The sequence below is a fragment of the Asparagus officinalis genome, chromosome 8, assembly GCF_001876935.1.
Source record: "Asparagus officinalis chromosome 8, Aspof.V1, whole genome shotgun sequence".
Classification (NCBI taxonomy): domain Eukaryota; kingdom Viridiplantae; phylum Streptophyta; class Magnoliopsida; order Asparagales; family Asparagaceae; genus Asparagus; species Asparagus officinalis.
In genome coordinates this window covers 30,451,942-30,479,904 of record NC_033801.1, presented here as the reverse complement: position 1 = coordinate 30,479,904, position 27,963 = coordinate 30,451,942, and the positions used below count along the sequence as shown (strand labels likewise).

At 38.8% G+C, this 27,963-nt stretch overlaps 1 protein-coding gene, 1 long non-coding RNA gene and 2 pseudogenes across 2 annotated transcripts; 1 reads left to right on the top strand and 3 right to left on the bottom strand.

Moving 5' to 3' along the window:
• LOC109822071 lies at positions 1–264 on the bottom strand (annotated as a pseudogene).
• LOC109821075 lies at positions 9,395–18,736 on the bottom strand (annotated as a pseudogene).
• On the bottom strand, positions 18,994–25,370 carry LOC109821074 (probable esterase D14L). Its single transcript, XM_020387270.1, has 4 exons — positions 25,367–25,370; positions 24,721–25,030; positions 19,860–19,919; positions 18,994–19,665 (listed from the first exon to the last, which is right to left on the bottom strand). Exons 1-4 carry the CDS (start codon positions 25,368–25,370, stop codon positions 19,221–19,223), a joined length of 819 nt encoding a protein of 272 aa, XP_020242859.1. The 3' UTR covers positions 18,994–19,220.
• Positions 25,407–27,021, top strand: LOC109820227. The gene is made up of 2 exons (XR_002241766.1): positions 25,407–25,856; positions 26,005–27,021. It is a non-coding gene; the product is annotated as an uncharacterized LOC109820227 (long non-coding RNA).

Below are 27,963 nucleotides of genomic sequence, written 5' to 3'. Positions count from 1 at the left end.
CTAAGTGTTGGTGAACTTGGTGACGGCCTTGGAGCCCTCGAAGACGACGTGCTTGGCGAGCTCGCCAGGGAGGACGAGGCGAACGGAGGTCTAGATCTCGCAGGAGGTAAGCTTCTTGTTGTAGCGGGCCAGGCGGGAGGCCTCGTAGGCCAGCTTCTTGTCGGTGGGGGCCTTCTCTGCCTTCTTCTCCGACTTGTGCTCCTCCTCCGGCTTCTTTGCTGCGGATTTCTTCTCGGCAGGCTTCTTCTCCACCTTAGGCGCCATTTGAGATTGAGAACAGGGGGACTGAGTTTTGAGGGTTCGATAGATTTATTAGGATAAAGGGAGCAGGGGGCATTTCGGTCACTTGAGATGAGGAGGAATTGGGCATGAAGGCTTGGTATTTTATAGAGGAAGGGGATTGATTTTGATTGGAGGGATGCTGGAGTCGTGGATCGATGAGCTGGACGGCTTGTGACCGTTGGGCTACATTTGGAGATGGACGATCGGGATTCGTGGGATGTGCGGGTTGCACATGCCAAGGCGGGGATTGATGAGTTGGACCTGGGGTGTGGGGAAAGGTTAGTTGTTAGTTTATTTTGTGGAAACCTAAACGGAATTTTCGTTTAGGTTGCATCTTAGATAGAAATTCCGTATAAGATGACTGAAAAAGTTTTTAGAAAAATAATCTTTCCGTCTAATTTGGCAATCTAGATGAAAAATTCCGTCTAAATTGCCTCAAACTAGACGGAGCAAACTAGACAGAGTTTTTTTCGTCAATTTGCCTCAAACTAGACGGAAAATAGTTCCATCTAGTCTGCTCCATCTAGTTTGCTCATTTTTCTACTAGTCATTCTCTGTTTATTTTGTTCAGCCAGACTGGTGAGTAGTTATCCTTGGAGAACATTCCCGTTGATTTTTTCCATTCGTAGGATCATTTTTATTGAGTTTTTCTATAAGACTATTTCTATAAGATTATTTCCCTTAAGTTTCTAGAATTGGAGAACATTCCCGTTGATTTTTTCCATTTGTAGGATCATTTTTATTGTGTTTTCCAAGCGTGAGAACTTCTCCTCTACTTTTCAGAGTGTGAGGGCACTTCCGGAATTTGTAAAAATGTGACATACAAATCAAGAGGAAAGTTTTTCTTAAATACAATATAAATTAATTAATCTCTTATAGAATCATGAGAGAAAATGGATAAATGATAGTCCTATTTCAATTCGGTCCAATGAATTTGGATTCGAAACAAAGTGCTCGAATCATAATTCCAGTCATCTATTTCTATTTTTTGTAGGTCTTTTTGGAACTTTTGTAATTCAAGCGGTAATTCGAACCAAATATTGGCAATTAATCAAGTACAATGTTACTAGGATATTCAAAATCAAATAAAGACAATTAATATGCACTTAAGATAGCTTTCAGAATGGCTTGTTCTCGTAAGTCCAAGTAGCACGAATCATAACGACCTGCAGAAAATTTCTTTCCGATAATTCTGCTATTAAATCCTGAAGTTTGATTATATTCAGACATTAAGAATATTCTAGATGCTTGAATCTCAGAGCCAATGGAACAATTTGGTCCTTAAACTAATTTCTACTGGTTTGGATTCAGAGTCAAACCTTAGTTCTTAGTCCATTTAATCTTCCTGCTGTAATATTTTTCCCCCTTTTTTTCTTCTTAATTATTTGGAAAAATTGTGACCAGGTACTTCGTGGAAATAATTCTTTTTGTAAGTCATTGCAGAAGTGATTGTAACTCCTGATTACTTAACTAAAATTTATTGTTTATTCCCGACTAGTTGTTATGATTTAATTGTCAGAATAAAATGAAAACATTTCGATATCAAGCAAATAAAATATGAAATTAAAATATTATTTCATTTTCAGTTGCAGTTGAATTTAAGAAAAAGGAGAGACAGAGAAAGGTGGTCCAATCTTACACGAGAACTGCTGCATATGTCACTTTCTATTTTCTTTTGCTTCCCCTCTTTCTTTTAATTGAGGTAACCTCACTTGTACTTTCTCTTATATTTGATTAAGATGATTACTGAGCTAATACCTGTTAAATCGCTGAATCTCGTCAGAGTTAATAGTTATCTTGCTAGGTTTTCGAGTTTGAGACCCATCCTCTCCAAGAAAAGTTGGAAGTATTTTACTTTAACTGCCCAGAAAATAACATAGAATTATGCTCGTAGTCATTGTTAGGGTTAACGCCCAACCATTCCAGTTCCAGGGTATGTAATTATGTTGGCACCGGTTTCTGCTTTATCATCACAGAAGTTTTATTTTTATTTTTTATTACTTTGTAATTATACTATTTATATATTTGGTATGCCAAAATTAGACGTGGCAATTACAAAACGATTGTAGCTTTTACTGTTTCTTTTCTTTCGTCACAACTACATTGTCTGTAATAATTGAATAATTAAAAAAAAAAATTTAATTCGATTGGACCTTGTTTTTAACAAAAAGAACAATGAATTAATATTACTTTTGAAATTGCGTTGTAGCGAAATGTAAAACCGCTAATTTAACAAACTTGCAAGTGTAATTTTGTTATTTTACCTAGAGGAAGGAATCTATATATGCATAAATCCTATTCTGCATATCAGAGATATTATTTTTTTCAACTAAATTCTAGTTTCTATCACTTGACTCCAATTACGTGGTAACAAACTGCTGCATAAGCTTAGTAACAGAGACTTCAATAATCACTAAATCCGACAAGGGTTAAGTGCAGATAGTGCCCCCTAGTATAATCCCATTGCGGATAGACCCATCTGATTGCGCAATTAGACCATTGAGTGAAATTTTTTTGAGACTCTGAAAATGAAAAAAAGTTCTATAAAGGCATATAGACCCTTGCAGTTCTATTAGTAGAGATAGAGGCCCAATTGCTAATCTTTTTTGACTCTTAGAAGAGTTTTAAAAAAATTCACTATGAGGGACTATTCACACTTGAGCAAATGGTACATAGGTCTATCCGCATAGTTAGAACTAGAAGGGTCTGTCAGTAAAATGGACGATATTACAAGGAGACTATCCGCAAATGGGCCACACTAGACAGGGCCGGCCCTGGGGTAAGCCCACCAAGCCCCGGGGCTGGGGCAACCCAGGGCCGGGGGGCAACTCATCCCGACCGCTCTTACACCCCTCAAACTGTAATTATATTTGATTTTTTAAATAGACTTTGTAAGAGGATTTTTATACAAAAAATGTTAGGGGTTGTATTTGTAATTATATTTCCGTCAGCACTCATTCCCAATTTCCCATCTCTGTTCCCTCAAAAAAAAAATAATAAGAAAGAGAGAAAACTCTCCTCTCCTCCAGTCCTCCTTCCCGAGCCGGCGGCTCCTCTCCTCCTTCCCGTCGCCGGCGAGCCTCCAACGATTTTACTCTGCTCTCGTCAGACCCGTCCTTCAGGCTTCACTCCATCAAGTAAAATTTTTTAACTAAATAATTTTAGGGTTTTTGGACAGAAATTTGGGGTTTTATTATTTTGCAATGAAATTAAGATTTTTGATTTTGAAGTTTGGTTGAATCTTAGTTGTTGAAGAATTAAATTAGGGGTTATGATGTTTTGGAATGAAATTAGGGTTTGTTTTAATAATAATGATATTGCTAATTGGGCAATTGGGAACTGGGAAGATAAGGGGTCTGTCCGCAAGTAACCCTTGAAAATTCAATTTTAAACCTGGCAATTTTATGGGTGATGCTTTTCTTGATTCTTGAAGAAATTCACAAAGCTATATATGAAGGGGGTTATGAAGGAGCCAATTGTAAATCTTTCTCCACAGCTACACCCCTCATGCATTTTACAATACATTTCTCTTAAGAAAAATCATAACAGTCAAAATCTTACAGATATGAGCTGATAAATGCAGCACTAAATAGGAGCCAACTTTAGAAAGACATACATTGTTATTGATGAGATGAGCACATATATTTATATGAAGGATAAGATTATAATTTATAAATAGGAGCCAACCTTTTTGTCTTTCATACTGTTTTCATATGAGTGAAGGGGGTTATGAACAATGATATATTTATCCTTCGTTGATATTGCTAAGTTTAGTTTATTGTGATTTTATCATATATGTTATATAATTATATTTACAGACTACAGTACACCATGACTACAGTACAGTTGAAATTGATAAAAAGTTATCTTCGCACTACCATGTCACAAGAACGATTGAATGGATTGGCAATGATATCAATTGAAAATGAATACTTGGAGAAACTTGAGTATAATGACTTAATTGAATAATTCGCTTCAAAAAATACAAGGAGAAGTATTTTTCTTTGAATTAAATTGTAGCACAAATGTAATCTCTTCTTATATGAATATTGATTTTGCATGAAAATATTTTTAGTTTAAACCCAATATAGAATGCTAAATTGTATTATATATATTCATTTTTATCGTTATTGTTCGTACCAAATTTTAATATAAGAGGCAACCAAAATTGGATTGGGCTAGGGCAACCCAAAGTTCGGGGCCGGCCCTGACACTAGAGGAGGTCTATCCGCTATGAGTCCCACTAGGGGCACACCATGAACCACACTCTCAACCACACACCTACACTCTTTATAGTGCTAGTGGGCCATGCATGATATTTTTTTAAAAATATCATGCATGGCCCACTAATACTATAGAGAGTGTTAGGGTGTGGTTAAGAGTGTGGTTCATGGTGTGTCGCTAGCATTATTTATCAGCTATTAAGCCATCTAAGCTGTTCGTTTCGCAAAAAAAAAAGGGAAATCAAAGAATAGGAAACATATTTCCTATAATAATTGTTTTGAGGTTGTTTGGTTGGTTTAAAAATGAATGAAATTATAGAATAGGAGATGAGATGAGATGAGTTGTCACCTTATTATTGGATGATGTGAGTGATTTTTTTAAAAAAAATTGTTTTGAGATTGTTTGGTTGGTTAAAAAAATAAGGAAATGAATTGGAGGTATATTATTGGATGATGTTTTGAGGTTGTTTGTGTTTGGTTCATTTTTAAAAATAAGAAAATAGATGAGATGAGATGAGTTGGAGGTATATTATTGGATGACGTGACACATACTTAAGGAAATCAATTTCTTTTTTTTTTTTTTTTTTGAAGAAATGGATGGAAAGGAAGGTTTAATGAGATAAGATGAGTTGTCACAATATTATTGGATGATGTGTGTGATTTTTAAAAATGAGATAAGATGAGATGGGATGAGTTGGATGATGTGACACATTTCTTGTGTTTGGTTTATTTTTAAAGGTAAGAAAGGAGATGAAATGAGATGAGTTGGATGATAAAAATAATATTTTATTGAATGTTATGGGTGAGTTTTAGGAATGGAAATGGATAAAAATATTATTTTATTGATTTCCTTGTACCGATTTCATTTTCTTTGATTTTAGGAAACCAACCAAACGGACTCTAAAGAAACAACTATTAACAGTACACCATGTCAGAATTTGTTTTTAAAAAAAGTTCATGTTACAAACAATACGAAAGAGAGAAATAAAACAGAGAAACCATGATTGCTACTCAAGCCATGGCAACAAACAGAAATTGGCCTGAAACACATGTACATATCACTAACAAATGCAACACTAACCGTTCGTAACCCGACGGTAAACATTCACAAATATTAAGTTTTAAGAAGTTCTCGCATAAAAGAAAGGTAGCGAAGATATATTGCACAAGGGACTTCCAGTAACTTTAGGGGGGTTTATTGGTTGGGACAAATTGGGGCCAAGTGGGAAAATTATTCCAATGGAATAATTTTACCCCTTTGGGATATTTTAAGTAGGGTAAAGTGGGATAAAGTGGGATAATGGGATAATTTGAGCCTTTGATTTGACAATTCATGTGAGATAATTGATGATGTGGTATCTTATTAAAATATAATTTTATCTATTAATTACTTCTAAATTAACTTATCCAATTGGTTTAGTATATTATTTAGTATATTATTATAATATAAATATTATTTTACTTTATATTAAAATATAATATATTGTACTATACTTACAAATTACTATTATTAATTATTATATTGTATTATATTATATTATATTAGCATGCTATACTATATATAATAATTAATATAATATAATATCAATATATTTAATATAATATTTTAATAATATAATATTTAATATAATACATTATTTTATTTATACAAAAATATAATATGTTATACAATAATTACTAATTAACATTATATTAGTATGCTACATTATATAATATATGAATAATATATTTAATATAATACTTTAATAATATATTATTTAATTTAATATATTATAATATATTATATTATTTCAAACTATAGTATTATATTATATTATATCATAATATTTTACTAATATTAGTTAATATTATATTATATTATAATAGTATGTCATATATAATAACTATAATAATATTTTATAAATTAATTATATAATAATATATTATATAATAATATATGTTATTTAAATATTATAATAAATACGTTATACTATAATTAATAATTAATATTATATAATAATATATTACATAATACTATTAATATATGTTATTACAATATTATATAATATTAACTATAACATTATTCCAAATATTATATGTTATTATTAATATATGTTATTATTAATATATGTTATTATATAATATTCAAAGTGGAACAACATTGTTCCCATATGGAGGATGGGGTAAATTTTTACTATTGGGACAAAATTTTTGTATATGAGTGGGGTAATTTTATCCTAAGTGGTGTAATTGTCTCACTAGGGGAGGTTATTGGTTGGGACAAATTGGGGCCAATTGAAAAAATTGTTTCAATGGAACAATTTTACTCCTTTGGGATATTTTGAGTGGGGTAAAGTGGGATAATAGAATAATTTGAGCATTTAATTTGACAATTCATGTGGGATAATTGATGATGTGGCACTTTATTAAAATATAATTTTTATCTATTAATTACTTCTAAATTAACTTATCCAATTGGTTTAGTATATTATTTAGTATATTCTTATAATATATATATTATTTTAATATTAAAATATAATATATTGTACTATACTTACAAATTACTATTATTAATTATTATATTATATTATATTATATTATATTATATTATATTACCATGCTATACTATATATAATAATTAATATAATATAATATCAATATATTTAATATAATATTTTAATAATATAATATTTGATATAATATTATTTTATTTATACAAAAATATCATATGTTATACAATAATTACTAATTACTATTATATTAGTATGCTATATTATATAATAATTGATATAATATATGAATAATATATAATATAATACTTTAATAATATATTATTTAGTTTAATATATTATAATATAGTATCATAGGATATAATGTAGGAAAAATTGTTTCTAGGCCCCAAATTTATATTTTCAATATGCTCTAGCCCCTCCTACTTTTTTTAATGTTCTTTAGCCCCTCCTTTTTGAAAAAAATATGGTCAAGCCCCTCCATCATGATTCCAGCTCATTTCAGCACTTGATTAGACATGACAGCTCATGATTAGACATATCAGCTGATTTAAATCCCGAATTTACCCTCCTCTTTCTTATGTCAGTGGATGTTAACTCTTTTCTGTAAAATGTTAACTCTTTTTTGTAACATGTTAACTCTTTTCGATAACATGTTAACTCTTTTCTGTAAAATGTTAACTCTTTTCTGTAACATGTTAACTCTTTTCTTTAAAATGTTAACTTTTTTCTGTAACATGTTAACTCTTACAGATAACATGTTAATTCTTACAGCTAACATGTTAACTCTTACAGCTAACATGTTAACTCTAACAGCTAACATGTTAACTCTTACAGCTAACATGTTAGCAGTAAGAGTTAACATATTAGCTGTTAGAGTTAACATGTTAGCTGTAAGAGTTAACATGTTACAGAAAAGAGTTAACATGTTACAGAAAAGAGTTAACATGTTACAGAAAAGAGTTAACATCCACTGACATGAGAAAGAGGAGGGTAAATTCGGGATTTAAGTCAGCTGATATGTCTAATCATGAGCTGGCATGTCTAATCAAGTGCTGAAATGAGCTGGAATCATGATGGAGGGGCTTGGCCATATTTTTTTCAAAAAGGAGGGGCTAAAGAACATTAAAAAAAGTAGGAGGGGCTAGAGCATATTGAAAATATAAATTTGAGGCCTAGAAGCAATTTTTCCTAAAATATATATATGATTTACTATCAATCCTGCATCTTAAAGATCTAGCATGTGCTCCTCCTAATTTTGTATCTCAAAAATTAAAATAAAAAATATAAGCGCTTACTCAGTGATCGCTGACTTTTTCTTATTTCTTCTTTTTCCTTAATAACTAGCTTAACTAATAAGGACATTAATAGAAAACAAAGGAACTAAATATAGAAAACAAAGACAATCATGTCCAACCGTGTGGACGCTGGCATAACACTTGAATGCGTGTGTTTGCTTCGTGTCTCTCACGTGTTTGGAAGTTCAGCATGAAATATAATATTATTAATATATATTAAAATATTATATAATATTATAATAAATACGTTATACTATAATTACTAATTAATATTATATAATAATATATTACATAATATTATTAATATATGTTATTATAATATTATATAAAATTATAATAAATATGTTATACTATAATTACTAATATATAATATTATTAATATATGTTATTAAATTATGTCTTTAAAATATTAATATATGTTACATTTTATATATCATGTCATATATTTATAACATAATTGCATGTATTAGTTAAGTAATACAAAAATATTTTAAAATTATCCCAATTACCTTCAAAGTGGAACAACATTGTTCCAATATGGAGGATGAGGTAAATTTTTACTATTGGGACAAAATTTTTGTATATGAGTGGGGTAATTTTATCCCAAGTGCAAAATTTTTGTATATGAGTGGGGTAATTTTATCCCAAGTGGTGTAATTGTCTCACTAGTGTTCCAAAAACCAATAACACAAAAAAAAATTATCCTTATTCCATTGTCCCAATGAATAACACTATAAAATAGAATCCCTAAAATTATCTCATTATCCCCCAAAATATCCCAACCAATAACCCCCCTAGTGTTCCAAAAAACCAATAATACAAAAATATATTATCCTTGTTTCATTATCCCAATGAATAATACTGTGAAATAGAATACCCAAAATTATCCCATTATCCCCCAAAATATCCCAACCAATAACCCCTTAATATACATACATTGCTGCTAAACCTTACTAGACCAATACAACAGATCTACATCGTCATAGAAATTTGACGAAGCACACTAGCTAATTACATACACCATCCAACTTACATGACCGTGACCATCTAATTTAAGTGACCATGTCAAATGTACCAATTCATTGAAATCAAGGCTTGTAAATTAAACCTCGATATCATATCGTATGTGCCTGAGAAGCACAGGGATCATAGTATCAGGGGAACTCAGCTGCGGTAAATGTCCATTCGAAGGCATAACCTCAACAATGGACTCACCTCCAAGATTCTTATGCCAATACAGGGATCACAGTATCAGGTGAACTCAACTGCGGTAAAGTCCATTCGAAGGCATAACCTCAACAATGGACTCACCTCCAAGATTCTTATGCCAATACTCAGACACGACGACTGGCACCGCAAAGTCTTTGTGAAGAAACTACGATGAATTTTGGTAAAGAACAGGTTTTGCAAGCGCATGAGTCACTTTGGGAGCTGCGCGGTCGACCGCGGCGCAAGGCCGGTTGACCGCGAACGTGCACAGACTCTGGGAGGAGTCTGGATTTGGCGCGGTCAACCGTGAGACCCTGTAGGACATTTTTGGGCTCTGTCGTTTGTCGCGGTCGACTACCAGACCCTGTAGGAGTTTCCAGGTTCTGTTTGCTGGTCGCGGTCGACCGTGGCTGTCGACCGCGTATCGGGTCAGGCCCAATTTTGGTTTCCTGTTCTTATTGGGTTTGGTGTTTGCTATAAGTACCAACATACGAATTATGGTTTCTTTGGCTTTGTTTGGAGATTGGTTGGGGATATTTGGAGCACAGAAAAGGGAGCGTTTTTCTGAGCAATTGTTTGAGGGTTTATTTGGAGAGATTAAGAGATTTGTTGGTGAGATTAGTTGATTGGTTTGAGCGTTTTGTAATCTCAGTTTGTACTCTTCTTCTCTATTAGTGAAAACCCAATCCCCTTCTTGCCCCGTGGATGTAGCCAATTTGCTGAACCACGTAAAACTATTGTATTTGGATTTGTGCCATTGTTTTTATTTGTATGGCCTTTATCTCGACGTTTGTTTGATTTGGTTCTCGAAGCACGTCCGTTTGGTTGTCCCGCTTATGCGCCACACACAACAATTGGTATCAGAGCTCCAGATTTTAGATTTAGGGTTTTGTCTTGGTTGGAGGAGTAGATCAATTTGGAAGTTCGGCTAGGGCTTCGTTTGGTGAGAAAGGTGGGATCTTTTTGGTAAAGACTCTATCCTTTTCAGTTTGGATCTATTCTTCATTATTTCCTCTTTGGTTTGTTGGCGCTTGGAGATAAAGGTGTGATTTTTTTCTATTTGTGGATCTTGTTGCCGTCGTGCGGGGTGAGATCGTTTGGAGACTCTTGTTAGGGTTTTATTTGGAGGTAAAATTCTCTCCTTTATCAGTTTGGGTCTATTCTTCATTTGTTGGTGCTTTGAGATAGTTGGCCGAGATAGAAGGATTTGATGCTGGGTTATTTGTTTATTGATACGGTGCATTGGATTATTGAGAAGTGCCATTGACCTGCATATTGAAGCCCTTTTGAGCACGTTGGTATGAGTAAGGAGACCGAGGTGGAGTTTGGAACTTTTATTTGATAATTCAGGGGTCTTCTATTTGATGTTCATTCAGGCATTCGGGGGCCTTCCAATGAGGTATCATTGGAAGGTAAATTTGGTATTTTGGTTTCCTGTGTTGGGGATGTTTTCGCTAAAAGTCGCCTTCATCATTGTTTTCATTAAAACTTTAGTCGTTTACAAATGAATTCAAATAACAAAAATAAAAATTACAACTCTCTTGAAAATAAACACAAGATTCGTTTATCGTCTCTTGCTTGCGTGGGTTCTTGGCCGGTGACGGGGTTTATCCGTGGACGACTGCGGATCGGATCCGGTTGTTGGAAAATAGACGGAGCTCTTTCTTCACCAAGGAAGTATTCGCTTGAAGCGCTAAAATCGACCAAGCGAAATCAGTAGCTCTTCTCGAGATTAAGACTAAGCTTAATCTCAAGGAATGGACGTACGGGCTTCGGATCCTTCGAATGACTTTTCCTTTGTGCTGAAGTTGTCGGGATCTCGTTGGCCTTTGCTGAAATTTCATGCTCCTTGACACTTCAATTCAGCATCACCTCGTCTTCTTGATAAAATTCCTTGGTTTGAACTCGGACATTCTGGTGGAGATTCTTTCAAACACTGAAACTCTCTCCGGGGCGGCCTTGGAACAACAACATTCTAACAACACCACATTGATAATTTTAGAACACGGACAATGAGAGTCCGGTTCTTGATTATTCCTCCTCCGAGACTTGTTCGTACCTCGGGCCTGATAGTACAACTCATCGGTCTGATGACCGGAGCAACCCATCGTGTGTTGGCACGACTCCCTAGGTGTAACGTCCTCATCTGATGAGTATGTTTTCTTCTGAGAATTCAATGCTTTGTTAGCGTCTTCAGGAGTCGCATGTATGAGGCTACATTTTCGCGAACATCGGCCTTCAACAGGCTCCTAGACTTCGACACGCAATCCAATGTGGTCAGTTATAGGACTTTCCCCTTCCTGTGTTCTCCTCCACTGCTTAGGAGGACGACCACAACCTCCAGCCTGAAAAACTGCTCGAGATCCGTTCAATGGGCCTGAGCGCTCTTTGACTAGAGCTTTGCCTCGATCATCGTGTGAAGGGCCAAGGCGATTTGTGATCGTTATCTTAAAACGAGACAAATCCACACTGTCACGGATCTCTACCGGAGGTGATGAACTCGATGGAATCGAAGAAACTTGTGCAGAACATCTTTTGTCTTGACCCTGACGCGGGTCAGACTTGAGTGACCCGCAGGCTAGAGGGTCGGATCTGAGTGACCCGCTGGCTGGAGGGTCGGATCTGGGTGTCCCACGGGCTGGAGGGTTGGATCTGAGTGTCTCGCGGGCTGGAGGGTCAGATCTGAGTGTCTCGCGGGCTGGAGGGTCGGATCTGGGTGTCCCGCGCGCTGGAGGGTTAGATCTATGTGACCCACGTTTTTCGATCTTTTCGGCCACCGTCTTGGACTTTAGCCTCCATACTTTGTGTAGTTTTTGTGGTTTCTTTTCCACTTCTTCATTCTATAATTTTCTGGCCTCTTGCATAAGAATTCTAGCATGCGTAAGCAATGAGCGGCATTTCTGAATCCGCTCTTCAAGAGTCGATCGGGTCCTTTTGACGCGGACTCATTCATTCTTTGTTGGTTTGAAAGAGGAGGGGTTGTCCACTCGCTGTTGTGGTGGTTGGCGCCTCCTAGACTGCAGATCCGCTTCATAGCGGATTCCATCAACTGGCTCTAAGGCTTTGGCCAGCTGGCATGCGAGGCATTGGCGTCGCCTTTGACGTGCTCTCTTTGAAAGAGTGGGCACATCATTAACAGTCAACCCCTTGCTCAAGGGGTTTAGATCCGTGATTTTAGCCTCGTCGGATGCCGGCGGGGCGTTGCGGCGTCGCAAGCTACAAGTGCAGCGATGGCGGGAAGATCTTCTTCTTGGGCTTCTGAAGCTGAAGTCCAACGAGTCTTCTTGGAGTAGGCCTTCCTGCATCTATGAGGAGAGGCCGATCTGGAGGAGGAGGACAAGTATTCCTCGTACTTTTCCTGGTCGAAATCATATTCGACCTCTGTTTCAACCGGGATGAGGATCCGGGGTTGCGACACGTCAGCCTTCGCAGAAAGGCTGCCGGCTCCCACTGTGATCGCCAGTTTGTTTTCGCTAAAATTCACCTTCATCATTGTTTTCATTAAAACTTTAGTCGTTTACAAATGATTTCAAATAACAAAAATAAAAATTACAAATCTCTTGAAAATAAACACAATATTCGTTTATCGTCGCTTGCTTGCGTGAGTTCTTGGCCGATGACGGGGTTTATTCGTGGACGACTGCGGATCGGATCCGGTTGTCAGAAAATGGATGGAGCTTTTACTTCACCAAGGAAGTATTCACTTGAAATGCTAAAATCGACCAAGCGAAATCAGTAGCTGTTCTCGAGATTAAGACTAAGTCTAATCTCAAGGAATGGACGTACGGGGCTTCGGATCCTTCGAATGACTTCTTCTTTGTGCTGAAGTTCGCCAGGATCTCGTTGGCCTTTGCTAAAATTTCGTGCTCCTTGACTCTTCAATCCAGCAGCACCTCGTCCTCTTGATAAAATTCTAGATCTGCAAAATCGAGGCCTTGGGCTGATATTTATAGACCTCAGGTGCGGTTATTTGGATGAGAATAAGTGATTTGGCATTATCTTCGGTTAACAATAACCTAATCATATTTGTTGATGATATCAAGTTGGTTGGGAACTCCTGGAACAGATAAATCCTATGAAAACCGCCGAAAACGCGTCCGGGGGTCAAAACAGCGTGACGGGCATTGCTGATTCGCGGGGGGCGCGTGACAGAACAGAGAGATCCGACCCGCGCATGTGCGGGTCGGATCATATCCAACCCGCGCTGGCGTGGGTCGGATCAGATCTGACCCGCGCTAGCGCGGGTCGGCCTGAACCTTCCGCGCTGGCGCAGGTCCATCGCTTCTGCTAAATTCTTTCTCTTTTGGCACACTTCTTTGCGGGACTTGTACTTTTCGCTACTTCGGTTGACTCGCCGACTTGTACGTATTGTTGCGGGACTGCGTCGAACGCGCACGAACTGATTGACACACGCGTGTTGACCGACGCGCGTGAGCTGATTGACGTGCGCGTGTTGGCCGACACGCGCGAGCTGATTGACACGTGCGTGTTGACTGACGCGCGCGAGCTGGTTGAAGCGCGTGTGTTGACTGACGCGCACGAACTGTTTAACAAGCGCGTGTTGACCGACACGTACGAGTTGATTGACGCGCGTGTGTTGACCGACGCGTGCGAGCTGGTTGATGATCGCGTGTTGACCGATGCGCACGAACTGATTGACGCGCGTGTGTTGACTAACGCGCGTGAGCTGATTGACGTGCACATGCTGACCGACACGCATGAACTGATTAACGTGCACGTGTTGACCGATGCGCACGAGCTGATTAACGCACGCGTGTTGACTGACGCGCGCGAGCTGGTTGACACGCGCGCATTGACCAACGCGCACGAACTGATTGACGCGCGCATGTTGATCGACGCGCATGAACTGATTGACGCGTACGTGTTGACCGACACGCGCGAGCTGACGTGCAAGCTCTCATAGGTAATTTTAGACGCCTACAGGGGATTGTATTGGGCATTTGTGGGTTGCAACCAAGTCCCGTTGATTTTGAAGTCCTAATAGTCAATAACAGTTGAATTAGTGTATTGGGAGTAAGGTGAAGGTACTTCATTCTGGTTGTAGAAGGAGGTACAAGAGGGACCTACTGTATTTATGCCGAGCTCATGGCAGTTTGAGACACTTCATTGGAGAGGAAACATTAGGGCAACGAGATGAGATGACAGTTTTGATGGGTCGTTCCTTTCTGGAGGGGATTGGCGTTTGATGTCGAGCATTGACATTGGTGTGCGGGCTTCGACATGTTTGGGTCATCCTATGCATAGGTCGCCGTCTGCTGCATTAGGAGTTATTGGATCTGGTAGAGCTGCTTTAGATTTTGGTTGGCGTCGGATATTTGGTTACCCAGTATTTGATCACATCGAGGATGCGAGATTTGATCCGATTGCGCGTTTGGGATTCGGAGGCTCATTTGATTATCGTTTGGGAGCTTCTACTTTTGACTCTCAGCGGGTGGAGAGTGTTGATCAGGTCGTTTGGATATCGCAGTAGGTGGAGGTGATGCTACTCCACGTTGGGTGGAGTTTATTCCACCTACTCCAGATCATACTACGTCATTTGGGATTTTAGCTGAGGTGACACAGATTAGGGATCATTTGGATTTGGATGCAGATGATATTGGTGAAGAGTTGCAGACTATTTTGTTTGAGGGCCTTTGGAGGCCATTTGGGTGAACTACGTGAATGCTTGATTCCTTGGGCAAGAGGATACGTAGGCAGCCAGTTTTGATGCAGCCGATTTGGTGAGTAGATACCGACGTTTGTTGAGTGTTCGCACTCCCATTTGGGTCTCGATTTGTTGTGGATGGAGTCTGTTGTCATGAGTCTGTTGTCATGGTGTACTGGACGCAACAAGTGAGGCATTTTGGTTTGGTCGGTGTTGGCTCAGTTTTGGTAGAAACTTCGCCGAGGTGGAGAATTGAAGAAACCGCTGTGAATTTTGGTAAAGAACAGGTTTTGGAAGCGCAGGAGTCACTTTGGGAGCTGCGCGGTCGACCGCGACGCAAGGCCGGTCGACCGCGAAGGTAGAAGGTGCACAGACTCTGGGAGGAGTCTAGATTTGGCGCGGTCGACCACGAGACTCTGTAGGATATTTTTGGGCTCTGTCATTTGTCGCGGTCAACCGCCAGACCCTGTAGGAGTTTCTAGGTTCTGTTTGTTGGTCGCGGTCGAGCGTGACGGTCGACCGCGTATGGGGTCAGGCCCAGTTTTGGTTTCCTAGTCTTATTGGGTTTGGTGTCTGCTATAAATACCAACATACGAATTATGGTTTCTTTGGCTTTGTTTGGAGATTGGTTGGGGATATTTGGAGCACAGAAAAAAGGAGAGTTTTTCTGAGCAATTGTTTGAGGGTTTATTTGGAGAGATTAAGATTGGTTGGGGATATTTGGAGCACAGAAAAAAGGAGAGTTTTTCTGAGCAATTGTTTGAGGGTTTATTTGGAGAGATTAAGAGATTTGTTGGTGAGATTAGTTGATTGGTTTGAGCGTTTTGTAATTTCAGTTTGTACTCTTCTTCTCTATTAGTGAAAACTCAATCCCCTTCTTGCCCCGTGGACGTAGCCAATTTACCGAACCACGTAAAACTATTGTGTTTGGATTTGTGCCGTTGTTTTAATTTGTATGGCCTTTATCTCGACGTTTGTTTGATTTGGTTCTCGAAGCACGTCCGTTTGGTTGTCCCTCTTCCGCGCCGCGCACAACACTTCGGTGGAGGATGTGGCAAGGGACAGTGACGAGTCCTGGGATTGTTCTTAAATCACCGGAGAAAATCCTTTGTAGCACGCTTAGGGCGATGTCTGGTCGTATGTTGAAGAGAGAACGACTGAAATTCTTGAACTGCTACAGATTCCATGTCTCCTCCAATGCATAATGGTGCAAATCCAGAGGCCCATGCCTTGTAGTTGGATCGCATGGCCTCAAAGAGTTGTTCTAGATCTTCACGTTCGAAGCCCCCAAAGTGGTTTTCATCATTCAAGTATCTGCAACACCCCAGCGGATGATTAAACAAGATAAAAGGGAAAAAGAGCAATTTAGGTAAAGTATTAAGGCGACAGATGGATGTGAAATTGGTGAGGAGGAAAAATAGAAATGAGTAGCAATTGAAACAATCACAGGTGATCCACAAAAGCTGTTGGAAATTTATAAAAACAAAGTTATAGCATGTAAATTAAATTCGAATTAAATCAGAATTAAATCGAAAGATAAATAAGATAAGTTAGAAAAATCAGGTCTGACGGGAAGCAGTCGTGTAATCACTGCCCTAGAAGATTGAAAACCCACCTATCGTCCTGGCGCAAATGGTTCCCTCCCCCTAACGATAAAAGCCCATGGAAACGGCCGGCCTCCGTACTCGGGCGAGAGTACAGAGCTTCAGCTCAGATGAAGAAAATTACCCATAAAATTAATAACAAAAATTATAGAGGGAAAAACAATTTCTTTAAAAACCAAAAGAGAGGAGAAAAGCTTTATTTTTTTTCTTTTCTTCTTCTCCTTGGAATGTGAAAAAGGGGTGTGCATTTATAGGGTTGAGGGAGAGAATTCTTTTTCAATTTCTGATGTGGGACTAAAACACAAAGGCAAATTTGCCTTTTCTCAATAAATATCCAACAGTCTTCCCCAAAAGGCAATATTGACTGAAAACTCAAAACCAATAAATAAATCAAGAAATCATAAAACAATTATAGGTTGGGCAACCTTTCATATCGTGAATTCGGGAGAGATTGCTTCCGGATTTGAACATTTCCTTAGTGAGTTTATCGCCACCTGAGGGACATAATGGACTAGGCCTTGAATTAGGCCCATTGAATCAGGTATTGATAAAAACACACACAATACGTCTTTATCTATTGAGCAAAACAGGTTGAGCGATAAAGGTCATGCTCACAATAACCGACTCATGAGAGTTTCTAAGGGTTAGCCCAGCCCCCTCCCCCCCCCCCCCACACCCTCTCTCACGTAGGTAAGTCCTCAAATGGTACTACAGCTGTTTATTTAATACCCCCCACAATACACGCGTTGGACTTATTAAGAGTAAAACTCAGCCTAGCCAGCTGTATCATAAGCGCATCGTCATCATAGAGAAGGGGTAGTAGCACAAGCTACATAGTGATATATGAATATATCTGGGTCGATGCTCCACACGAGTGTCACTAGTCCAGCTTGTTTCTACTACATTGAACCAACATTGGGACTAAGTCTCCAAATAAGGGTTGGGTTGACATTGTCAGTGACCTCTCTTATGGGCTTAACCCCATCTCCCTCGATGAATCCAGAACCACACTCCTGGATAATCCCTTAGTCAAAGGGTCAGCAAGATTCTTTTTAGACTTTACAAAGTCTAGAATCACAACTTTGCCTAGTAGGTGTTGTATATATTTATCAAGTTATTTTATAATTAGTCATTTATTTGACATTAGGTCCCCTTCTTGTTTAAGTCATTTTTCAAATCAATCTTTCCAGGAAAGAGTACAGGAAGCAAGAGGAGGGATTGATTTGAAGCAACTTATAAGGATAAAGGGACCTAATAGTAATTTTAATTATGTGATGGACTAATTTTAATATAACTTCGGTGATTTTGAAGTTTTATTCATCATATAGATAGAAGATATAAGATATACCTCTTGATTTGATTTTCCAGGATATTGATTCATCATATCTCCTGTAACTAGGCATATTAGTTAACAGAGCATATTTATATCAACTCTAATCATTTCTTGAAATCTCAAAAGAAAGCATTATACATGTAGTCAAATTAAGAGCTATAAAATGATTCTTTTAGTCACTATCAAAACATGTTAGCATAGTTATTGATGTCTCTTATTAATAAACAATGGATTATAATAGGGTTAAGTGCAGATAGGCCCCGTTAACGTCAACCCCATTGCTGATTGGCCCTTCTAATTGTGCAAATAGACCCTTGAATGAAAATTTTTTGACTCTCTGAAAGTGAAAAAGCTCTATTAAAGCAGATAGACCCCCTGCGGTTCTATTACTAGAGATAGATGCCCAATTGCTCATTATTTTTTGCTCATAGGAGAGTTAAAAAAAAACGTTCACTACACTTGAGCAAATAGTACGTAGGCCTATCCGCATAATTAGAAATATGAGGGACTGTCAGTAAATGGACGATACTACAGGGAGTCCATCCGCAAAATGGGTGACACTACAGGAGGTCTATCCGCGATTAACCCATCTAAACAAACAACAACACAAGCCATGATTGCTACACAAGCCATGGCAACAAGCAGAAATTGGCCAGAAACACATGTAAATATCACTAACAAATGCAACACCAACCGTTCGTAACCCAACGGTAAACATTCACAAATATTAAGTTTTAAGAAGTTCTCGCATAAAAGAAAGGTAGCGAAGATATATTAACGGTAAACATTCACAAATATTAAGTTTTAAGAAGTTCTCGCATAAAAGAAAGGTAGCGAAGATATATTGCACAAGGGACTTCCAGTAACTTTAGTTTTAAGAAGTTCTCGCATAAAAGAAAGGTAGCGAAGATATATTGCACAAGGGACTTCCAGTAACTTTAATATACATACATTGCTGCTAAACCTTATTAGACCAATACAACAGATCTACGTAGTCATAGAAATTTGACGAAGCACACTAGCTAATTACATACACCATCCAACTTACATGACCATGACCATCTAATTTAGGTGACCATGTCAAATGTACCCATTCACTGAAATCAAGGCTTGTAAATTAAACCTCGATATCATATAGTATGTGCCTGAGAAGCACAGGGATCACAGTATCAGGAGAACTCAGCTGCGGTAAATGTCCATTCGAAGGCATAACCTCAACAATGGACTCACCTCCAAGATTCTTATGCCAATACTCAGACACCACGACTGGCACCGCGAGGTCTTTGGTGCTTTGGAGGATGTGGCAAGGGACAGTGACGAGTCCTAGGATTGTTCTTAAATCACTGGAGAAAATCGTTTGTAGCACGCTTAGGGCGATGTCTGGTCGGATGTTGAAGAGAGTACGACTGAATTCTTGAACTGCTACAGATTCCATGTCTCCTCCAATGCATAATGGTGCAAATCCAGAGGCCCATGCCTTGTAGTTGGATCGCATGGCCTCAAAGAGTTGTTCTAGATCTTCACGTTCGAAGCCCCCAAAGTAGTTTTCATCATTCAAGTATCTGCAACACCCCAGCAGATGATTAAACAAGAGAAAAGGAAAAAAGAGCAATTTAGGTAAAGTATTAAGGCGTCAGATGGATGTGAAATTGGTAAGGGGGAAAAATAGAAATGAGTAGCAATTGAAACAATCACAGGTGATCCACAAAAGCTAGAGGAAAGATATGAGGAAAAGAGTGAATTAAAGTTAACATACAAAGCAGCATGAGAAGGATTGGCAAAGGGCAGAACGAAGCATGAAACTTGGCAAAGGATACTGCAAAATAGAGAATCAACCTGATTTAGTGCATCGTATCAAGTTTAGGGCTACATGTAGTGTGGGCATGCTGTGAGGTGATAACTGGGCAAGTTATGAGCAAATTACAGTTAAAGGCATCAATGACAGGTGCATCAAATATATCAGGAATATAAGAAAGGAAACTAAAGTAAAAATTTAAAAGCTTGATGCATTGATATTTTCCCACTGCTAAGAATTATGAATGACAAGAATCAACAAGATTGATTTTTCTAAGCGAAGTACCCGTGATAAATGATTCAACAGTACATGTAAAAGTCATGGATTATGGAAAACGTGAGCAACCAAGGAGACTGAATTTTTATGCCTCTTTTCGATGAGAAGTTTGTAGTAGACCCACCAGGATATAATCAAGAGGATCTATTCTCATGCATCACATGTTGCATCAGGAAATAAACAGGATATCTTCATGTCTTGTCAATCTAATTGTAGGCTAATGAATGTTGCTTGAACTGCTTCACACATTCCTTTCTCAGAAAATAATATTAGATCCATCCAATACTATCCTAGTGACAAGATAAATATTAATATATAGGCATCTAAGACAGCTTGTTGGACAAAAACATAAAACATTTAAAATCCAATGCTCCCAAAAATTCCCTAAAATACACGTGTCAGTATCAGATGCATGAGTTAATATCTACATGCATCCATCACCAAGGTTGCGGAAAGCAGAAAACAAAGCGAAGCGGTGAGGCATCACTTAGGCTTCCTGGGGCTTTAGCGGCAAAAACGACAAAAAGTGCCAAGTAAAAAAGCGGTCTAGTTTGAATATGTATAAATTTGTCGGAGGAGATGATTGCGAAGAAGTGGCTTCGACTGGAGGAGGTGGAGGAGCTTTGGTTGGACATGACGATGCTCATGGTGAGTTTCGATGAGGAGCTCAAGAGAAAGTGATGTTGTGGTGGTTGGTGATGGTGAGCTTCAATGAGGAGCTCAAAAGATGGTGATGTTGTGGTGGTGATGATGAAGGCGGAGCTTGCTGGAGAGGGATTTGTGAGCGGATTTTGTGGTGGGAGGTAGCAGAGCTAGCTGGAGGTAATGAGGTGGCGCCTAGAGCGGGAGTTAGGGTTTGGGTTTATTTTAGGCCACATTCAGGTTCGGGATATATAAGCTCGGTTTTATTTTTTTCAAAGCATTGTTAAGCTTTTTTTAGAGTTTTAAGTGCTTAACAATGATTTTACAAGCTTTCTACCGTGTTTTCGAGTAGAAAACGCCATGTTTGTTTTTGTTGACCGCTTATGATGAAAGAAGAGTGGTGAGGCACCTTCCGCCTTGCGAAGCGCTTAAGTGGCCAAAAGCGGGACTTTTTTCAACAGTGCCCATCACTTAATGCACATACTTCCACTTTCACGTTTATGGTGTGGTCTAATGAGCAAAGCAGCTCATGTTATTGCTCTCAAGTCTACTATCGAAGAAGAGAGTCAATAAGTGTTCTCTAAATCAAAACAAAGAATCAAAATCCTTGAGGAGGTAAAGTAGAAGGTTCGACAGGAATTTTGATAACTTCAATTTATACAAGGGATCATGTCTACTGCTCATCATCATAATTTCCCCTAAGACCTGATATTTATACGTTACAATATACATTCTTTCTTATTGTGTTGCTTAATGACAATAAGAAGGCAACTTCTATGCAAGGTTACATATGAAGATGACATGTACAGCTGGAAGGAAAGAGTTAATTCAGCAGGCTCATTTTCTAGCATTCTTGCACCTATTCATTTTCGAAAATAGAGGGAAGAAAACAAAAACAGTTTCACATCTCCAAGTACACCAAGAAAAAGTTATCCTTGTTTTCATTGTAGATCGGAGTTGGAGAACCACAAATCATCCTGTTGTCTTTCGCTTGACATAACATTGTTGGTCCACATCTTTATTATTGTAACATAGACTTCTTTGGGTGATTTGCAATCAATTGAACTTTTGTTAGTTTCTTGACCTTTCCTTCCATTTCATTCAGTATGGCATCTCCTCTATAAGCTGTTCATCCTTTTAGATTACCGTTACCCCCTTTGATATTATAGTTTACTTTCCGTCAACAGCTCTTATGAAGCATATATTGGCAACTGAGAACTAAAAATAACTTACCACGTATAAGCAATAACTAAAGCAGATATCAGAATTGGTATCCCCTTTGATATTATAGTTTACATTCCATCTCAAATAGTATGCTTAATTTGATCACAACTGCAATAATACTGCTAAAACATTAAATACACCCACTGTTTTAGAAAGCGACCGCTAGGCGCTCCTAAGCACTGGACAAAGCGCCTAAGGCGTAGGCGTAGGCAGACCCTTAAGTGGCACTAGGCGTTTTTATATCAAGAAAGGGAAGTTTCTTTTGGAAAATTTAAAATCCTATCCTCGATGTATATCCAAGTTTGGTCCAATCTATTTCCACATGGCTCATTCTTTTCATCCATTACTACACCTAAACAAGCAATATACTCCTTTTTTATGCGGTGCAATCCATATAAGCCGCTTTGCTCTTGAAGGGGCTCCCAAGACCTAGCACAACCTAGAAAAAAAACCGAGATGTAATGTAGTTCGATCGACCAACTTTAACTTACATCTACAGAGTACAGTACGATAAATCCACTATGTAGATAGAGAACCTTACAAGAGGAATCACTCATCTCTATCAATCAATCTCTCAACATCACATATGTAGCTGCTCTTATATCTCTCCAAAACTCTAACTTCTTCGTCTCTTCTTCTTGGTTTTCCTTCAATAATAAAAGATTATATATAAAGAAACCAATACTTTTTGTTGAGAATTAAGATTGTGTCATTTATATAGTTTGATAGGGTTAGAGCTCTATTACGATTAGGAGACGAGGTTTCATCATGATGAGTTTGTATCTTATTCAATCTGGGAAGTAAAGCTATCTATAGAATTTTGGTTTCTCTATATGTAGTCTTCTATTATTGGAGGAAAACTAAAAAGAAGAGATGTGAGAGATTAGTGCTTTCAAGAAAATATGAGAAAATGACTACGTCTGTGAGGTTGATAGTTGAGAGACAAGAGATGATTGATTCCTCATGTAAGACTCTCCCTCTATACAGTGAATTTCTCGCATTGTGCCCTATAGACATAGGTCGAATTTAGTCAACCAAACGCCATGAAATCTCATTTGCTTTGTAAAATCCCTAACAAGTGGCATCACAAAAAGGTTCGAGGAATCGTGGAGGCTCGAGCGGTGTGATCCTGTTGGCGAAGGGAAACACGTCAACCTACACTGACGACAACAGAATTCTTTGTAGGTGTTCTCATAGTGAAAACACTTATGGGTTACAGACACCCAAAACACAGGCAATCGAAGGCGACAAAGAGGGCACGGCTACGACCGACGGGGCTTAAGGACGTTAATGGCCTTGAGGACCAAGAAGCAATGGAGGGTCAAACAACGACCAATAGAGGAGGCACAATAGCAGGAGGATCGCTAGAGATCTCGATGGCGAGCAGTGTATTAGTTCTGCGACGGCTGTTGCCAGTAGCAGTGGCCAAGTTTGGAAACAGATAGGTTGCGAAGGTGGTGGTTTAGCCAACAAAGGCACGATTGGGTTCCTGAAAAGAGTCGTGTGAGGAGGGGAAAAAGTAAACACGTGAGAGTTCAGGTGAATTTGGGAGAAAGGGACAAAACCAAGAAGAAGAGATGTAGGAGATTAGGGTTTTGTAGAGAATATGTGAGGGTGGCCACGTATGCGAGGTTGAGAGGTTTGGAGACGTGAGATGAGTGGTTCCTCTTGTAAGGATCTCCCCCTTCATAGTAATTTCTCGTATTGTGCTCCGTGGATGTAGGCTGAAGTTGGTTTAACCAACATTAAATTCTGGTGTTTTTCTTCTTCTTCAGGAGGGAGGAGTAAAACCCCCAATAGGCGGGAGGCGTAAGTACCGCTAAGGCCTAGGCACGCGCTTAGACTGTTTTTTAAAACATTGCATACACCAAGAATTAGGGATTAGGAAAAAAGGGTGATTAATGATTACCCTCAGGGACTCGTCAGTGCTCTCCACAAGACCTTATCCGATCTTCAAGTATTTAATTATAGCGGAAACACTGAATCTGAAACCATATTCTTCTCCCCATTAAAATTCAACAAAAGACACACAAATAACCCACCTAAACTATAATTAGTTGATCATTGACTAAATGTAGTCCTAGCGAAAATACTGAATATGAGAAATGGGAACTTCCTTTTGAGTTATGGGTCTCAAGAAGTATCAGTTTTGGAAAACTTTTCCGAGATGGGCATCAGTACGCCATCATGAAAAAAAGGTTCACACTGATCGAAGAGAAAAGCAAAAGCAAGTACAGTGACATTCAACTGAACGGGCAGCTTAAGGGCTAATGAGTACGAAAAGGTGAATCAATGTCCCCCAAAATTAGTATGGCAGATATCATGCTAAAGGTAACCTCACCTAAACTACAGTATTAAAGGCATAATCTCTTTCATAACTGCTCACCCCCGCCAAATTTAAAAGATTGAACAGCTTTCCTATTTTGAAGAATCCTTTTTTTCCTCCAAAAATTTAGAGAATGCTGCAGATTTGAGGAAACTTTCCTATTTTTTTTTTCCATCCCTATTTTGGGGAATGGGATGGAAAATCTGTTAGAGAAAAAACCTAACTATATTCTTCAAAAATGAGAAATGAGGAAGCTGTTGTAGATGCTCTAACAAGGCATCATCAATCATCTACAAAAAAAAAACCCAATAAAAACTCCAAAAATCCCAAATGGGTATCCCAAAATCAACTAACCTCGGCGACCCACCAAGCATGACGATCTTCCGAAACAAATCCGGCCTGGAGATCGACGCCAGGGCCCCAACCGCCGCCGAGACAGAGTGGCCGACGTAGATACAACTCTCAATCCTGAGCTCCTCAAGAATCGAAAGAAGATCAAGGGCATAGCCCTCGAGCGTGGAGTACCTCTCGAAGTCGAAGTAATCGGGGTTCGTGGTCCCAGCCCCCATGTTGTCGTAGAGGACGACGCGGTACTCGTCGAGGAGGTGAGGGACGAGGTGCTTCCACACTGACTGGTCGGTGCCGAACCCGTGGTGTGGGCCTTCTACGACCGCCCATTTGGGATTTTGGGTTTTTTTTTTTTGGGTGAGGAGAGAGGAAGAGGAAGACTTTAGAGAGAGAGAGAGAGCGGGGGAGGGCTCGGTTTGTTTGAGAGGTGGGTTTTGTATTTACGTGGCTGAGGGGTAGCGATGGGAACGACACATCCTGGGAGATTCTTTTGTGAGGGGAGGAAAAGAGGAGCGGGTTGACTACAAAGATATTAATAAGGGAAAATTCTCTTTTAACCCTAACTTATTTAAAAACTCATTCACTTTTCAAAACATCAATAGACCCACTATATCACATCCCACTTATTTTTAAACCTAAATGTACAATACACCCATTATTTGTACTGTATTTATCCAAAAAATTTAAAAAATCCTAAACTACCCTTCATCCCCAACTGATCTCTCCCTCTCCCCTCCTCCTCCATCTGAGCTCAGAAGAGATCTCTCCCTCTCCCCTCCTCCTCCTCTTCCCTCCCTTCACTTCCCCTCCTCCCTCAAGCCCATCAACCTCTGCATCCACTGCCCCTATCTCCCCTCGCCGCCACGTCACCCACCACCGTCGACCTTGAAGTAGATGAATAGCCCACCAATGATTTCGACATTGACTCCCTGTAGTTCGCCCATCAACCTGAAGCACTTGTCATTGCCGCCAGTGGACGGAGCTTGAGGAGCACTCGGAGTAATGGCGGAGGTCGAAGACCGCCTGGCTTTGTAAGGAGCTGCTTTCGCATAAGCCGACGACGATGGTGAGGATCCTTGGCGCTCAAAGGAAGTGGGTTCGGCAGAAGGAGGTGGGTTATGTTGTTCTCCATTGCAAGTCAGGTTAGTTCAACTCTTTGCCCACCACCTGTTTGTTGAATTTACGCTTAGTGTTCTCTCTTATCAATATTTGATTTTGATGATTGTTGGTTACTCAAATTCTAATTTATTGTTCTGTCATTCTAAAATCTCATGAACCTACAACTTGCAGCCTGTCCGTGATCGCTTCAAAAATAACGCTGATGCCAAAAAGCTATTGGAAAAAGTGAAGGTAACCTTTACTTGATGCTCAATTGCTCATAAGATATGTACATTCATGAGATATCAACCATGACTTACATAACTATGGTTCCTCTCTGGACATTATGTTTTAAAATTAGAACTATAGTTCTTGCTTGCATTTATGAATAGAATTTTCCTTAGAGTTGATGATTGATGTGAAAATCCTCCCTCTTTTTGCAAGCGTACAAAGTTACTAGGTGATTATTCTTACTTGTTGGTGTTGGGAATGGTGACGAGTTGTAACATAAAAATTCTAATTTTCTTATTGCTTGGTGGTCCTTCAGATTCTTATTGTTCTTGTGGGTTTTGATAATTCGAAGCATTACGACATCAAAATCGATATTACTTTCATGTATTTTGATTTGGAAATGCACGATAAGTTAGAATTGATATTGCATAAAAGCTTATAGATGATTCCTTTGAAAGTGGTATGAAGCCTCTTATGCTAGCATTTCTCGATATTACTTTCATGTATTTTGCTTTGGAAATGCACGATAAGTTAGAATTGACAGTTAATAAAATTTTCTTATCATGCAATCATTGATTGTGACATTTATTTGTGCAGGAGCGTAGATTGTAACATTTTTATGGTGGGATACATATATTCCATCATCAATGGCACACCTAACGTAACGCACAGCTACCCCTCAATCAGAAACCATTCGTCAATGCACACTAACTTTCCAATCAAATACATGAGAGAATCCCCCACTATTGGCATTCGATCAGATCTTCGCATTGCTGTCACATTGCAACCCAAACGGCAAATCAACTACAGCCTGCAATATGATGTACCAAGTAGTATCCAATGTATCGTGTTGTATGAAATTTTCTATATTATGTATATATAGATGATTTGTGTGCATATTGTATCAAATGCACTATCCAATGTATCATGTTGTATCAAATTTATCAGTGTAACTAGTAGAAATGTATCTAGTAGAAATGTATACAACGTTTCGATAGTGGTGATTTTGGATTATTTCCATTCAATCTTCATGGATTATTTTCATTCAATGTTATGCACTTGAGTTTAGTGGTTGATAGATATGAATATCTGTAATGAACTGATGCACTGATTGAACTGAAGAAATTTTGATGGTAGGTTGTGTTAACTACAGCCTATTGGGCAATATTATGTGTCGCGTGACCAATTATCCACCTCGACGAGGGGTACTCGCTCAATTTTTAGATTTTGATAAAGTATAGCACTTTATGGGAAAGTATAGCAGCTTATTGATAAAGTATAGCACCTTATTATAAAGTATAGCACCTTATGGCAATAGTATAGCACCTTATCGATAAAATATAGCACCTTTTGGTCGCTGGAAATTCAGCAACTTATTGTGATAAGTCAAATCAGTTTTTTTAGGGCAATGCAAACACTCGACGACCTACGTGACGTGTTTATTGACCAATCATCCACCGTGACGGGGGGTCCTCGCGCAATTTTGAAGCTAGCACCATCAAAATTTCTGAGCTCCGAGTCGTCGCGACCATTTTAGTTTTTTTCCGCGCGACGAGAACACTCGGCGACCGACGCGTCGTCGTAATAGGCCGATCATCCTCCGCGTCGGCCGGTCCTCGCCTAATTTCGAAGCTTCAGGCAAAGTATAGCACCTTATTGCAAAGTATAGCACCTTATGGCCAAAGTATAGCACCTTGTTGCAAAGTATAGCACCTTATGGCCAAAGTATAGCACCTTGTTGCAAAGTATAGCACCTTATGGCCAAAGTATAGCACCTTACGCTCTCTGGAAATTCTGAGCTCCGAGTCGTCCAGAACCATTTCAGTTTTTTTCCCCGCGGCGAGAACACTCGGCGACCGACGCGTCGTCGTAATAGGCCGATCATCCGCCGCGTCGGCCGGTCCTCGCCCAATTTCGAAG

Coding starts and splice junctions, on each gene's coding strand:
- LOC109821074 (XM_020387270.1), bottom strand. Junction 19,920..24,720: donor ATGCTTGGTGGGTCGCCGAG/GTTAGTTGATTT, acceptor TCTATTTTGCAG/TATCCTTTGCCAAGTTTCAT. Junction 19,666..19,859: donor AATCCTTCTCATGCTGCTTT/GTATGTTAACTT, acceptor GGGGTGTTGCAG/ATACTTGAATGATGAAAACT.